The sequence below is a fragment of the Cetorhinus maximus genome, chromosome 3 (assembly GCF_964194155.1).
Source record: "Cetorhinus maximus chromosome 3, sCetMax3.hap1.1, whole genome shotgun sequence".
Lineage (NCBI taxonomy): Eukaryota > Metazoa > Chordata > Chondrichthyes > Lamniformes > Cetorhinidae > Cetorhinus > Cetorhinus maximus.
In genome coordinates, this window is record NC_135881.1 from 195,662,433 (window position 1) to 195,675,590 (window position 13,158).

At 39.1% G+C, this 13,158-nt stretch overlaps 1 protein-coding gene across 5 annotated transcripts in view; it reads right to left on the reverse strand.

Annotated features, from left to right (window-relative positions):
- Positions 1 to 13,158, reverse strand: part of dnajc13 (dnaJ homolog subfamily C member 13) — a 140,433-nt gene that overhangs the window by 79,698 nt on the left and 47,577 nt on the right. For 4 of the 5 annotated variants that reach the window (XM_078539530.1, XM_078539533.1, XM_078539529.1 and 1 more), the window contains 8 exons: positions 10,570 to 10,677; positions 9,007 to 9,162; positions 8,358 to 8,414; positions 7,044 to 7,165; positions 6,880 to 6,955; positions 5,412 to 5,507; positions 3,906 to 4,049; positions 1,687 to 1,704 (listed from right to left, as the gene is read on the reverse strand). In XM_078539530.1, the coding sequence (XP_078395656.1) occupies positions 1,687 to 1,704; positions 3,906 to 4,049; positions 5,412 to 5,507; positions 6,880 to 6,955; positions 7,044 to 7,165; positions 8,358 to 8,414; positions 9,007 to 9,162; positions 10,570 to 10,677 (777 nt within the window). The remainder of the gene's footprint in view (positions 1 to 1,686; positions 1,705 to 3,905; positions 4,050 to 5,411; positions 5,508 to 6,879; positions 6,956 to 7,043; positions 7,166 to 8,357; positions 8,415 to 9,006; positions 9,163 to 10,569; positions 10,678 to 13,158) is intronic. The other variant, XM_078539531.1, reaches the window with a different exon arrangement.

Sequence of the window (13,158 nt, forward strand, 5' to 3'; positions counted from 1 at the left end):
TCATTTTAGAAATGGAGTGGGAGGGGTTAAACCAAACGAGTGAAGGCCCTAGCCTAATCAATTCAACATGGTTCTTCATTCAAGCGCTGGATACAAAGTGAGCACAATGTTCTTTGGAGAGGGAACAAACACTAGGAGCTTTCTGTCAAGGTCATTTTAGACAATGTCAAAATGTTTTTAACTTTATATTATCAGAACAAGACCATGTTTGACAAAGGCATGCAAACAAATGAGGTAGAGTTTTCACTGTTGCACTGGATTATTTGGCACAAAAGGACCAAAATCATCACCCAAATTACCAATTGTGCCCAAAACATAATTTTGTATTTGACACTGCCTGTTGGCAAAGACAGATCGGATTCCAACACAACTTAGATGCCCAACGCAACAAGTTATATCAGTTACTGAAAGTGTAGAATAGATGCAACATTACTGAGGGGTGTGCAAAGAGAATTTCCTAATGCAGAAACAAGGTTGCCTAAATGCTCTGCTATTAACGGTAGAGTTGAATGGACAAAGTGGTTAGACACAGTAGGCCAGTGTCAAATGCAGGGTACAGACAAGGACGTAGGGCTGAAAATTTGTAGAGGTCAGGTGGAGCTAGGTCATGCAGCAATCTGCAAAGTACTTTGAAGAAAGATAAAATAGTTAAATAAAGTTATTGTGGCATCATCTATGTCACATCCTCTTGAAAAATAAAGCATTAAAAACTAAAATTATCTTGATTGCTGAACAAACTAAACATAGTGATGCTTTACAGGAAGGTGTGTGGGGATGCATCAATAATATATGAAATCTAGATACAAGTCAGAACATAGACCATGTGACGCTACAAAAATTAATTAGAAAGTGAATATTCAAATCAGCTCAAATAACCAGTTAAAAAGGTCTGAAAGCTAGATAGCAAAAATTACCATTTGCAAACTCCAATGACACCGACTACTGAACACAAGAAACAATGGGCTGGATTTTACCATCTGGTGCTTTGTTGCAGATTAGCAGTACTCTGATGCAAAATTTTCCAGACTCAACTTCATCAATTCTCTTGTACCATATGCACCTATTGGGTCTTTTTGCAGGGGTGCCTGGAAGGGGTATTCCCCAAACACACTCAGAAAACATGCCTGGAATCCTTTCATAACGCATCTGAAGAATGCTGAATCTGAAGAATCCAGCTCTGAAGAAGTGTCATACGGACTCAAAATGTTAACTCTGGTTTCTCTCTCCACAGATGCTGCCGGACCTGATGAGTTTTCCCAGCATTTTGTGTTTTTAATTAATAATGCATCTGATGCATATGGCTCATTGGAATCTTTTCTTAATATACAGCTATTAGTCTTGCTAACCTTGTCTTTAGTGAGGGAAACACATCTTACTGAAAGGATCAACTTTAGGAGAAGAAACTAAGTTACATCACGATCAGCATTTTCACCACTGTATCCTCTTTTAGTCCCAGCAGCAGTTTTCCCACACAGCACATCTTTATAAATAATTACAAGACAACATTTACATTGATGGGGACAGCTTCTTTAAAATCATTACCAACAGGTAAAAGAGCCACACTTGATCACCCAGCTTAACCTTCAGCAAAACCCAGCCCAATGTTCAAAAAGCAACCACACCGAGTGCAAACAAATTAAGCCAACATGCATGACCATAAGCCAACAAAAAGCAGATCTTACTTACCAGATTGTTCCTGTCCTGCTTTTGAATCAATAGCAATAACAATGGGGAAGGAAAAAAAAAGTAAATTTTAAAAGCAAGAGGAAGCCAAATTTTCTAAAAAGCAATGGTCAGTGCTTGTTAATACAAATTGAGAAAAGCAACTCATTGAATACATGAACAATGCAACAGGGTATAACAGTTATCTGGGGAGAAGGTACATCCCTCCCTATATAAACCTACCAAATAAAATGCATGGTCAAATTTATGTAAATCCTTCAAACCTCAATCCTGAAATACACTTACAATAAAATAGCCCACAAAGGATTTCATTACTGTTTTTACACTGCAAAAGTCAATATCAGTTTAAGCTGTGCCATTTTTCATCTTGTAACCTGGTCACACAAAGTCCTTGGCCATGACAATATTTGAACTCATATATGCCACAAATAGCAACTCAAATCTTATCGTACAGAAAGCGGCCATTCACCCCATCACGTCTTTGAAAGAGCAATCCAATTCGTACCACTTCCCGGCACTTTCCCCATAGCCTTGTAAATCTTTCTTTTTCAAATGTTTACTGTTGAATCTGCATTTGCCGCCCACCAGTGCATTCCAAGTCATTAAGCCCACCTAAGGACAAATATTTTCCTGGTCTTCCCTCCCGTTTTTTTGCTAATTATCTGAAATCAGTGTCCTCTGATTACTGGCCCTTCTGCCACTGGAAACAGTTGCTCCTTATTTACTCTAGCAAAACCCTTCATTACTTTGAGCATGTTAAATCTTGTTATTTGAGTTAAATCTTCCCTTAACTTTGTCGGTTCTAAGGAGTACCATCCCAGATTCTCTAATCTCTCCACTAGGAGACACAAGGTAAATTTGTTACATTTCTTTACTTAAAGCTTATTAATTCTTCAGACCTTTTAACAAATCATTAACATAATTAGTAAAATATTGAAGAGCGCAATAGATAATTTTGGGGGAAATTTAAGTGCTCCATATTTTCTACAAGGTTTAGCTTCATGAACCATTATACATTTTAAACTTACAAAAATCTATTAGTAACTGTTTAGTTAGTAAAGTCTCTGAAGTAGAGCAAAATTTGAGTGCACTGATCATAGTTCATCCTTCCTGCTCATTTAACTGAAGCAAATCTGCAGATGCTCAGAAATTTGTCTCCAGGTTACAAAATAAGGTAAGGCCAAAAATCAGGTCTTAGGATCAATAAGGAATAGATCTTTAAATTGTAACAGTTCCAGGTGACAGCACAGCAGGTAATTTCATACATGGATTAGACCAGAGATAATCTGAAACAGTATATTAAATCTCAGCAAGATTCTTAGGAGCAATGACATATTTACAAGGTGGCATCACACATGGGAGCTGTTGGAAATGCTGAGTAAATCTGAGCTGACAAGATGGGGGGTAGGGGTAGGGAAGAGAGGAAGCAGGAAAAGAATGAATTATAGGACAGTAAAGCACAGAAGGAGGCCATTCATCCCATCACGCCTGTGCCAGCTCTTCTAAAGATCAATCCAGTTAGTCCCACTCTACTTCTTTCCCCATATCCCTGCAATTTGTTCTCCTTTATCCAGTCTCTTTTGAAAGCTAGTTTTGAATCTGCTTCCACCACCCATCAATAATCCTGCATCTGTCTGCACTTCCTCTTAACTTTTTCCTGTTACAAACTGCTTTGTCCAAATTTATAATGAAATTGCTGATGGTAGTACTCTCCCAATGCTCCCAAGGGGACTTGCTGTGGCATCACCATAGATAGAAAAGGGCAATTACAGCCTGATAAGTTTACATAGGCAGATTCCATTATAAATATGTACATGGGGATTTACAATGGAAGTATAATAACAAGAGTTGATAGGGAGGAGAGCTGGAGAACTAGACAACGAAAAAGAGTGCGCAGATACCAGAGCCTTGAGCTCGTCTACCACTGAAGTAAGTGCTATTACTGAGCCAGGTGTGACACTAGCCAGTGTTTTGAGAAACTAATTTTACAATTCTGGTAATTACTTCCCCTAAGTATTTAACTGCATGTAACGGTGAGATGAATAAGTTGTTTTTAAAAAACTTGTTATGGAACACAAATTTAGCATACTGGGCAAATAGCATTAAAAATTACTAAGCAGTTACTAAGGCTTTAAGTCTTTCTCCCAGATATTAACAAATTGGTCAAGTGCATTTAGCTAGATTTTCATTTCAAATATATTGGATAATAATTTAACTCTCACCTCCTTTTGAACAATGCCCATTCTGTCCCTCCAATGCAACAAAAGTAAATCAACCTTTTCTTTGGCAAATTTTTCTACCTCTTTAGCAGCTCTTCCAGCCCGCCGTTGCCACTCTGGAACCTTACCAAATTTACCATACTGATCCTGTTGGAATTTAAATAAACTATTGAGAAATGTACAACACATACACGAAACACAAAATACTTGCAGGAAATTGTTAGAAGTCTGCATTTTTCAAATTTTACTTAAAAGAAACCCCAGCTCAGCTGGGAGAGAACCACTAAAACAAAGCATACAAAGCCTTAAGCTGGGGTTAAAATTAATGCGCCTCAAGGAATAAGATTTTCAGGTGGTATAGAGGAGGGACTGTTGTTCACTTATATCTCATTGTAATCAGCTCCTGATCTGACCATTATGGAATAAGCTACCCTTGCAGAGGGAGGGAAACAAATTGGGAGGTAGTTCCTGGTGGCCAGCTACAGGAACTCTGGGAGCAGGTTACTTTGCCTTAACCGTGGTGGTCAAGCCAAACATGTAAAAACTAAAAAGGAGCGCTTGCCACATTCATTGCAAATTCCCCTCAAGTTTGCTTTTAAAGTCACTTGTGGGATGCTGGCATTGTTGGGCAAGACTGGCATTTATTGTCCATCCCTAGTTGCTCAGAGAAGGTTGTGGCTGGCCTTCTTGAACTTTGATACAACTGAGTAGCTCACTGGGGGACTTTACTAAGCAGTGATGAATGTGGCAGTTAATTGGTGTGGGGCTGGATTCACATTTAGGCCACACTAGGTAAGGAAGATGGGCTTCCTTCCTTAAAAAAGATATTAGTGAACTTTTGGGTTTTAAACCACTTAACCAATTCTGGTCATTTTTATCGAGCAGATTTAAAAATTATTAAATTTCTCAAACTACCATGGTGTAATTTGAACTCATGCTCTCTCCATTATTGGTTCAGGCCTCTGAATTACTAATCCAGGAACAATCACTACACTATCATCTTTCTGGGTGACCAAAGTAATTCAGCTCCTTTCTCATCACCCCACTGTTGCTGGGTCAAAATCCTGGAACCCCCTCCCTAAAAGCACTGTGGGTGTACCTACGCCATGTGGACTACAGCGGTTCAAGAAGGCAGCTCACCACCACCTCCTCAAGGGCAATTAGGGATGGGCAATAAATGCTGGCCTAGCCAGCAACAGCCACATCCCATGAATGAATAAAAAAAATCCCTCCCGCTATCTTCCTTTCAATGAATAATGTTCTCCGGAAGAGAATTTGGCTGAGTCACTGAATGTATTCAAGGTTGAGTTAGATAAATTTTTGATTAGCATGGGAGTCAAAGGTTATGGGGCAGTGGGCATAAAGGAAGGTGGGGTTGAGATCACAACCAGATCAGCCACAATATTATTGAACGGTGGGACAGGCTCGAACAGCCGAATGGCCTACTCCCTGTATATTCCTATTTTAGTGACATTTTGAAAATAAGCCCAGATTTTCAGTAGTACTTACTGTTGCAATTTTCACATTGTCCCTGATGTGCATCCTGTCAATTTCTTTTTCTGGTACTTGGTCTGTGCTATCAAGGTATGCAAGTAAGCCTGTTGGCTGAAAAGATATTTCTCAATGTAAGTACCAAGTGCTTCCAAGTTATTAAAATTTCTTAAAGTCAGCTGATTAATAATTGAGAATATCAAAAAGCACATCACATTGAACACAAATAGGTTATAACCAATATTGAAACACCAAAATGATATGCAATCCTAAATCGCCTAATTCTGTTTAAAAGAACTACAAAACCCTAACAAAACATTACTGAAGTATCATTGAAGTACTTACATGTGTTTTAAAAAGTTTTTTGTAAGAGGTCTAAAATGTTGAGAAGTACTTTGATCTTTGATACTTAATATATATTAAACATGTACAACAGCCATACACAAGACCCGGTTAAGGATGCAATATTTCAGGTCAGCTGCAGACACAGGTTATTTGATTGAGATTTACAAGAATGTTGCCAGGGCTTGAAATCTGCAGCCAAAAGGAGAGATTGGACAGGCTAGGGTTGTTTTCCTTAGAACAGAGGCGACCAAGGGGTGACCTAATTGAGGTGTACAAAATTATGAGGAGCCTACATAGGGTAGACAGGGAAGACTTGTTTTCCCTAGCTGTGGGGTCAATTACCAGGGGGCATAGATTTAAGGTGATTGGTAGAAGGATTAGAGGGTGCATGAGGAAAAACTTTTTCACCCAGAGGGTGGTGGACATATGGAATTCGCTGACTAAGTTGGTGGCTGAGGCTGAAACACTCAGCTCATTTAAAAAAAAGGTACCTGGATCTATATCTGAAGTGCTGTAGCCTGCAAGGCTATGGACCAGGTGCTGGAAAGTGGGATTAAAATGAGCAGCTAGTTTATCTCCTTTTGGCTGGCACAGACACGACGGGCTGAATGGCCTCTTTCTGCACCATAACTTTGCTATGGTTCTATGGAGATTCAATCCACATTTCTTATCGGCATAGAGAGCAAAGAATGTTGGCTCGGCAATACGATCCAACGAAGTAGCGAAGTGCCCATTATATGGAAATGCTCTTTGTTACCAGCTGCATTATCAGGGCCCTATTGGTACTCTGGTCATTAAAACGTTCTGCAACAAGAGTTTTGAAGGTGATCTTAAACAGAGAATAATAAAAAGGACTTCAAAATATAGTAGGACCCAAACAGATGTCAGCTGCAGTGATCAGGTTTCTTAAATTGAGCTTGATCGTGGCTCAAAAAAAAACTAAAGCATCCAAGACTCAAGGCAAAACTAAATTCAGCCCAGGAAGGGGCTGAAAGCATGATTACAGCCAAAACTGATCCAAAAGAGGCAGATATTTTTGTGATTCCCTTCTTCTTTGGCTCAGTTCACACAAGATATGTCAAATGTTTAGCACAAATCCAAACAAGAGTTTGGCAAACATAAATCATTTAAAATTACTTACCAAAATGCGTTTCAGCAAATTCAGTGCTGTTGGATTTTCTGCTGTCCAAAGACCCACCAAATGTCTACTTAATTGCCTGAAAGAACATAACTTTTTCCTTAATTTTTTAATGAAAAAACGGGAAGCTTAGTAAGCAATACCCTGGTAAAAAAAAATATACATACCTATTAGTCAGCATGCGCTGATCTGAACTAACTGTAAACATTGATGTATGCAAATGGCAGGGTAGGGCACCCTCACTTAAGGCAAGTTCCTGCATCTTTGTAGCTATTTCCTTGTCACCTTCCTTGTTGGGAAGAAAATAAACTTAGTTTGTTTATAAATGTGTTTTCAGCAAACTGAGATGCAACCATGTTGAGAAACAGGGAATTTCCTTTTTTATCCTCCACCCCCTTCAATATCAACAATTCCACGATAAAGATACATACTATTTGAATTTGTAAACAATATTGCCACAATCACTTTATTCATAGTACTGAACTTCTTACCCTCTCCCATTCCAAGTTAATTTGACTAGAGAAGAATTTATTTTAAACTGGTTCGAATTTTCAGCCAGAAAAAGCATTAGTTCAATTTAGTTCACCCACATTTCACAATTCTAACATTACATCAATATTGTTACAAAAAATTTTTTAAAAAACAGCTGTTCATAAATAAAAGGCTGTCAGATTTTTCCCCATTCTAAGAAGCTAGTTAATTCATCACTTAAACTGATCGTACAATTCAGAGTGCAGGGCATGTTCTTGAACAAAACATTACATATCATCATGCACACTGGGACAACCTTATACTTTGGAGAAGGAAACGTTCAGGTGATGTATGCCACATGTAAAGAGGAGGAGGGGTGGGGGAGCGTTTCCTAGACAGCTGAAAACACAGCTTCCAATGGTGAAGAAAATTGGAGAAGCACAGTGATCGGAGAAGGTTGTAGAGCTTGAGGAGGATACGCAGATAGGGAGGCCATGAAGGGATTTGAACAGAAGGATTAGAATTTTAAATTTGGGACATTTCCAGACCAGGGTGAAAGGTAGATCAGCATCCAAGGGGGTGATGGCTAAAAAGGTCAGAGTTAAGATGTGGGTAGCAGAGCTCTGGAAAAGCTCAATCTTGGAGAGTGGAAGGTTAACCAGGAAAGCGTTGAAATAGTCAAGTCTGGAGTAAGCAAAAGCATGAACTTGGGTTCTAGCAGTTGCTGAGACAAAGGCAGAGCCAAGCAATATTACAGGTGGTAGAAGCCCTGGCGAAGAGAATGTAGGGTTACGGGCTCAGTGCACGGTCAAATGGGACCAAGGTCATAAGCATTCTGGTTCGGGCTGAGACAGTGGCTAAGGGATCAGCAGCTATGCTTAGAGGAAATTTCTGCTCATTCAATACCCTTATCTCAGACAAATAGTCCATCAAATCAGAGATAGTGGAAAGGTCAAGAGAAGTGGCAATGGTGAGGTACAGCTTAATTAAATTTTTATTGTAACACTCACCTCTATAATAGCTTTCATAACTAAACCAGCACCTTTCACAATAGCCATGGAAGGGTGCTAAGAACGAAAAGAAAACTGATTACTAAATATCTTTAAACATAGACACACGAGTTCTGCAACTCAAACAATTACCACTTAGTAAGGTGTAAATAGTATACACACACATACTTAGACCAATTACTTAAGATACTTAGCCATGATTCTTGAATAAAAATTCCTAAGTAGGAAATCTTGCTCCAAATTCTCTATATATTCAAGTAGCATAATCCATGGAGAAAGTTAGATCCATCAATGATTTCCAACACTCAAAGCTTCCATTACTTCAGTGTTGCAATCTCAGCAATATTTCTGGTCCAATAAAAAACAGTTGCCTTTGTAGCCCTCTAGTTGAATTGCCATCTGTGAGGTGGGTAGTACCAAATTATCAATGCCAAATAGATAGTTACAGGTCACCTACACACAAGTATAATGAGACTGCCCTAAACATATTTTATAGTTTAGCTATTTGACAATCGATAAGATCAGCGTGGGTGGCCCTCATGCCTTGCAAAATCAATGTTTTAATCCAGTGGATTATCCAAGTCCTTTTTCAGGGTGAAGCTGTAAGAGTTAAATTTTACAAGAAATCTTTACATGGTGAAAGGCAAACCTGGAAAAGCTTGAACAAGGTTCTTCCAACTTCTGCTATCATTTCTAACAACATATCAAACTGCTGTCCTTCAGTTGTCTCACTATATGGAGCACAGAGTGCGAAGGTAAGGAAATCCAGAAGAGAGCTAATCACTAGTGCACCTGTCCCATGGTCCTGCAGAGAAAAAAAAATTATATAGCCTGAGAACAGTAATGATTGACGAAAAGGCTCCCATGTCTCAGTTAATCAATGCCATCTCACGTGTGGAACTGAACAATGAGTCAGGAAAATTCCAAATTCAAACCCTACTGGGATCAGATGACCCAAGCAGGAATGAAGGCAATGGTGCTATAACTGTCCAGTTAAGTAGAAACAAAAGTCAGTTCTTCCATTCAGCTGTTTTCCCCACCATAGAACTTGAAAGCAATATCAAAAATAAATTGGATTTTGAAAAGGAAGTTTCAGCACCAGTGCCTCATTTAAAAACCAGCAAAGAAATTTGAATGTCTCCATTATAATTACATGAATATTGTGAGCACATATACCAACAGATACTTGTGCACACACAAGAATGTTGTGCAAGGATTTGCAAGGGCTTAACACATCCAGTGAAACAATCAAATTACCAAGCTTTTGACAAGAATTTTATTCGAGGTTAATATCTGGCGCACTCTCATTTCACAGGCATTTTTCTTTCACTAACATTACTCTTTTTTCTCACTATCTCATCTCCTTCTGTCCTCAGTACTTTTTGGGAATTTTTCTCAAGTTTCTCCATTTAAGATATATAATTTCTTTGTCATGGCTTCCTTCCAAGTTAAGCTACAACTATCGAGTGTGTGGGTATGATCAAATAGTCTTATGCATCGATGTGAAGCTGTTTATTGTAAAATGACAGAGCTCGCAGTGCTTTTCATTGGCATGACATTCTTGAGCAACTTTTGCACCTTTCTGATGCCCTGCCCACACACACACACACAGTGGCTTTAGAATCCTGGGTCCCAGTTTGCATGATCCTCATATTTAATCTGCTCCTCAGACGCAAGACTGAGCTTGTAATGTACACTGCTGCAGAAAATGAGGCATGAGGATGGGAGGCTTTGCAAAATCATGAGCCCACAAAAGATGTTGCTGAGTGCAGAAGTCTGTGTAGAAGAGGTCTCTCTTTTCTGGGCCCCATGTTTCTTAAGCTATCAATTAGCTTTTTGCACAAATGTCATCCCTGTGGAATTCTTTCGTAAAGAGTTTGTAGACCCCAATGTAAAACATGTTATTGTATTATACACAATTGCAAATAGGGAGGAATAAATAGTTTACTTACAGGAAGAAAAACAAAAGCATGAATCCTTAAGTTTTCCAAAGCTGACCAAGCATGTACAATTCTACAATTCGCATTCATGGCAATATTGGATAAATTGAACAAAACACCATTTTCAGGTAAGCTGGTTTCTATCAATCCAGCATATGAAACAAAATCTTTGTGCTTTTAATACATGCTAGCTTAAAAAGGTGCCCTGTGAAAATTAATCAGGCAATTACCAAAATTGCGATGCTTCACCTTATAATTTGAAACAGACTTACCACATGGGCATTGAACTTATCAAGTAAATTTTCTAAAAACTTCTTTGAGGAGAGAAGTGATGCTTTGTTCAGCTGCTCTTGCCTTAGGTCATAGTCATCATGCATAGGCTAAATTAGATAACATTAAAAATAAGCATCTTCAGTGCATAAATAACAATTTTCAAAAATCATGATGTTCCGAGGCATGCACTACATGAAAAATCAAAGCACTGATGGCAATAAACCCAAGAATGTGTGTACATGCACAGTAAATTGAGGCTAGTTCAACTTATCACCTCTTGAATATTGATACTACTACAAAGATCAACTTAACTGTACTCATTCATGAATTCAGAAGTGCAAAATTCCCAGATAAAGTTTCCACAGTACAGCTCTTGATAAAATTGACATTTTTGCACCACCATAAAGTAACACGTCTTAATGCTGCCTATCTGCCACCAACCTACACCAAATTGTCACTAGGTACACAGCACACATTTCAGTACTGCTCTATTCTCACATAATTCAAGAAATGCATGTCCTTTTTGAAGTGTGCAAGAACGGGGTCCTATCCTACAAACTCCCTCAGATTTTCCTCAGAACATAATGGCAGCACCAAAGTGCAATTCTATCATTTAATTGCTTCACACCTCCCAGTTGTGATATTTAAGTGACAACTTGTGCTCAGTGCTTGGGAGCAAAGCACAATGAATAGGAATGTATTAAGAGAGAATGAGTGTTTTTTGAGGATGTTACTAATAGTATAGATAAAGGGGGAAATCAGTGGATGTGATGTATTTGGATTTTCAGAAAGCTTTCGATGTGGTCCCACACAAGGAGGTTAGTAAACAAAATTAGAATGCATGGCATAGGGGGTAATATTCTGGTTTGGATTGAGGATTGGTTAACAGACAGAAAAAGAGGAGGAATAAATAGGTCATCGTCAGGTCGGCAGCAGTGACTAGTGGGATACCTCACGGAGAAGTACTTGGGGCCCCAACTGTTCACAATCTATATCAATGATTTAAATGTAGGGACTAAACGCAATATTTTCAAGTATGCGGATGACACAACTAGGTGGGATTGTGAGTTGAGGAGGCGGCAAAGATGTTTTAAAGGGGATTTGGACAGGCTTAGTGTTTGGGCAAGAACATGGCAGGTAGAATATAATGCAGATAAGTGTGAGGTCATCTACTTTGGCAGGAAGGGCAGAGGTGCAGAGTACTTAAATGGCGAGAGGTTGGAAAGTGTTGATATCCAAAGGGACCTGGATATCCTTGTTCATAAGTCACTAAAAGCTAACATGCAGGTACAGCAAGCAAATTAAGGTGGCAAAATGGTACACTGGCCTTTTATCGCAAGAGGATTTGATTACAGGAGCAAAGATGTTTTGCTTCAATTATATATGAGCTTGGTTAGACCACACCTGGAGTATTGTGTTCAGTTTAGGTCCCCTTACCCAAGGAAGGACATACTTGCTATAGAGGGAGTGTAGCAGTGGTTCACCAGACTAATTCCTGGGATGACAGGATTGTCCTCTGAAAAGAGATTGAGGAGACTGGGCCTCTAGAGTTTCGAAGAATGAGAGGTGATCTCATTGAAACATACAAAATTCTTAAAGGGCTAGACAGGATAGATGCAGAAAGGTGGTTTCTCTGGCTGAACCTGGGGAAACAAACAGTTTCAGAATAAGGGGCAAGCCATTTAGGACTGAGGCGAGGAGGAACTTCTTCACTCAGAGGGTAGTGAATTCTCAACCCTGCAGGACTATGGAAGCTTGGTCATTGAGTATGTTCAAAACAGAAACCAATAGATTTATAGATACTAATGACATTAAGGGATATGGGGATAGTTCAGTAAAATGACATTGAGGTAGATGATCAGCCATAAGCTAGTTGAATGGCAGAGCAGACATGAGGGGCTGAAAAGCCTACTCCTGTTCTTATGGTCCTAATAGGAAGAAGTCGAAACAGGAGAGAGATAGGATGGAGCAGTTTTGGGCAGATTTGGAAGAGAACTAGGATTTTTCAATCACTTCAGTGGAGCATGGGAACTAATATAAATTGACAAAAGCTGGCTGGGGGCAAGTTTTGCATTCTTAAATGAGTTCTAATTTGTGGAGACAGGAGGACTAGTCAGAGACTATTTGAGAAGTCCGGCCTTGAGGCAAGAAAGCAGAGAAATATTCTGATCGAAGAGATACTTTAAAAGATTGAGAGTGAAGTGCACCCACTGAAATGTAGGAGGAGAATAGTGGCAGACTTCAGGACGACAGACTGGCAAAATGAGCAGATGAAATTTAATGCAGAGAAGTGTAAAGTGATGTATTTTAAAAGAAAGAATGAGGAGAAATAATATAAACTAAGTGATACAATTTTAAGTGGATGCAGAAGCAGAGACCTTGGCTTCACATACATGGATCTTTGAAGTTGGCAGGGCGAGTCAATAAGACAGTTAAAAAGGGTGCAAGTCACTTTGCTTTATAGCTAGAGGCATAAGAAAACAAAAGCAAAGAAGTTATGCTAAACTTCTATAAAAATCAGCGGTCAAGCCTCAGCTGGAGCAGTGTCCCCAATTCTGGGCACTACACTTTAGGAAGGATGTCGGGGA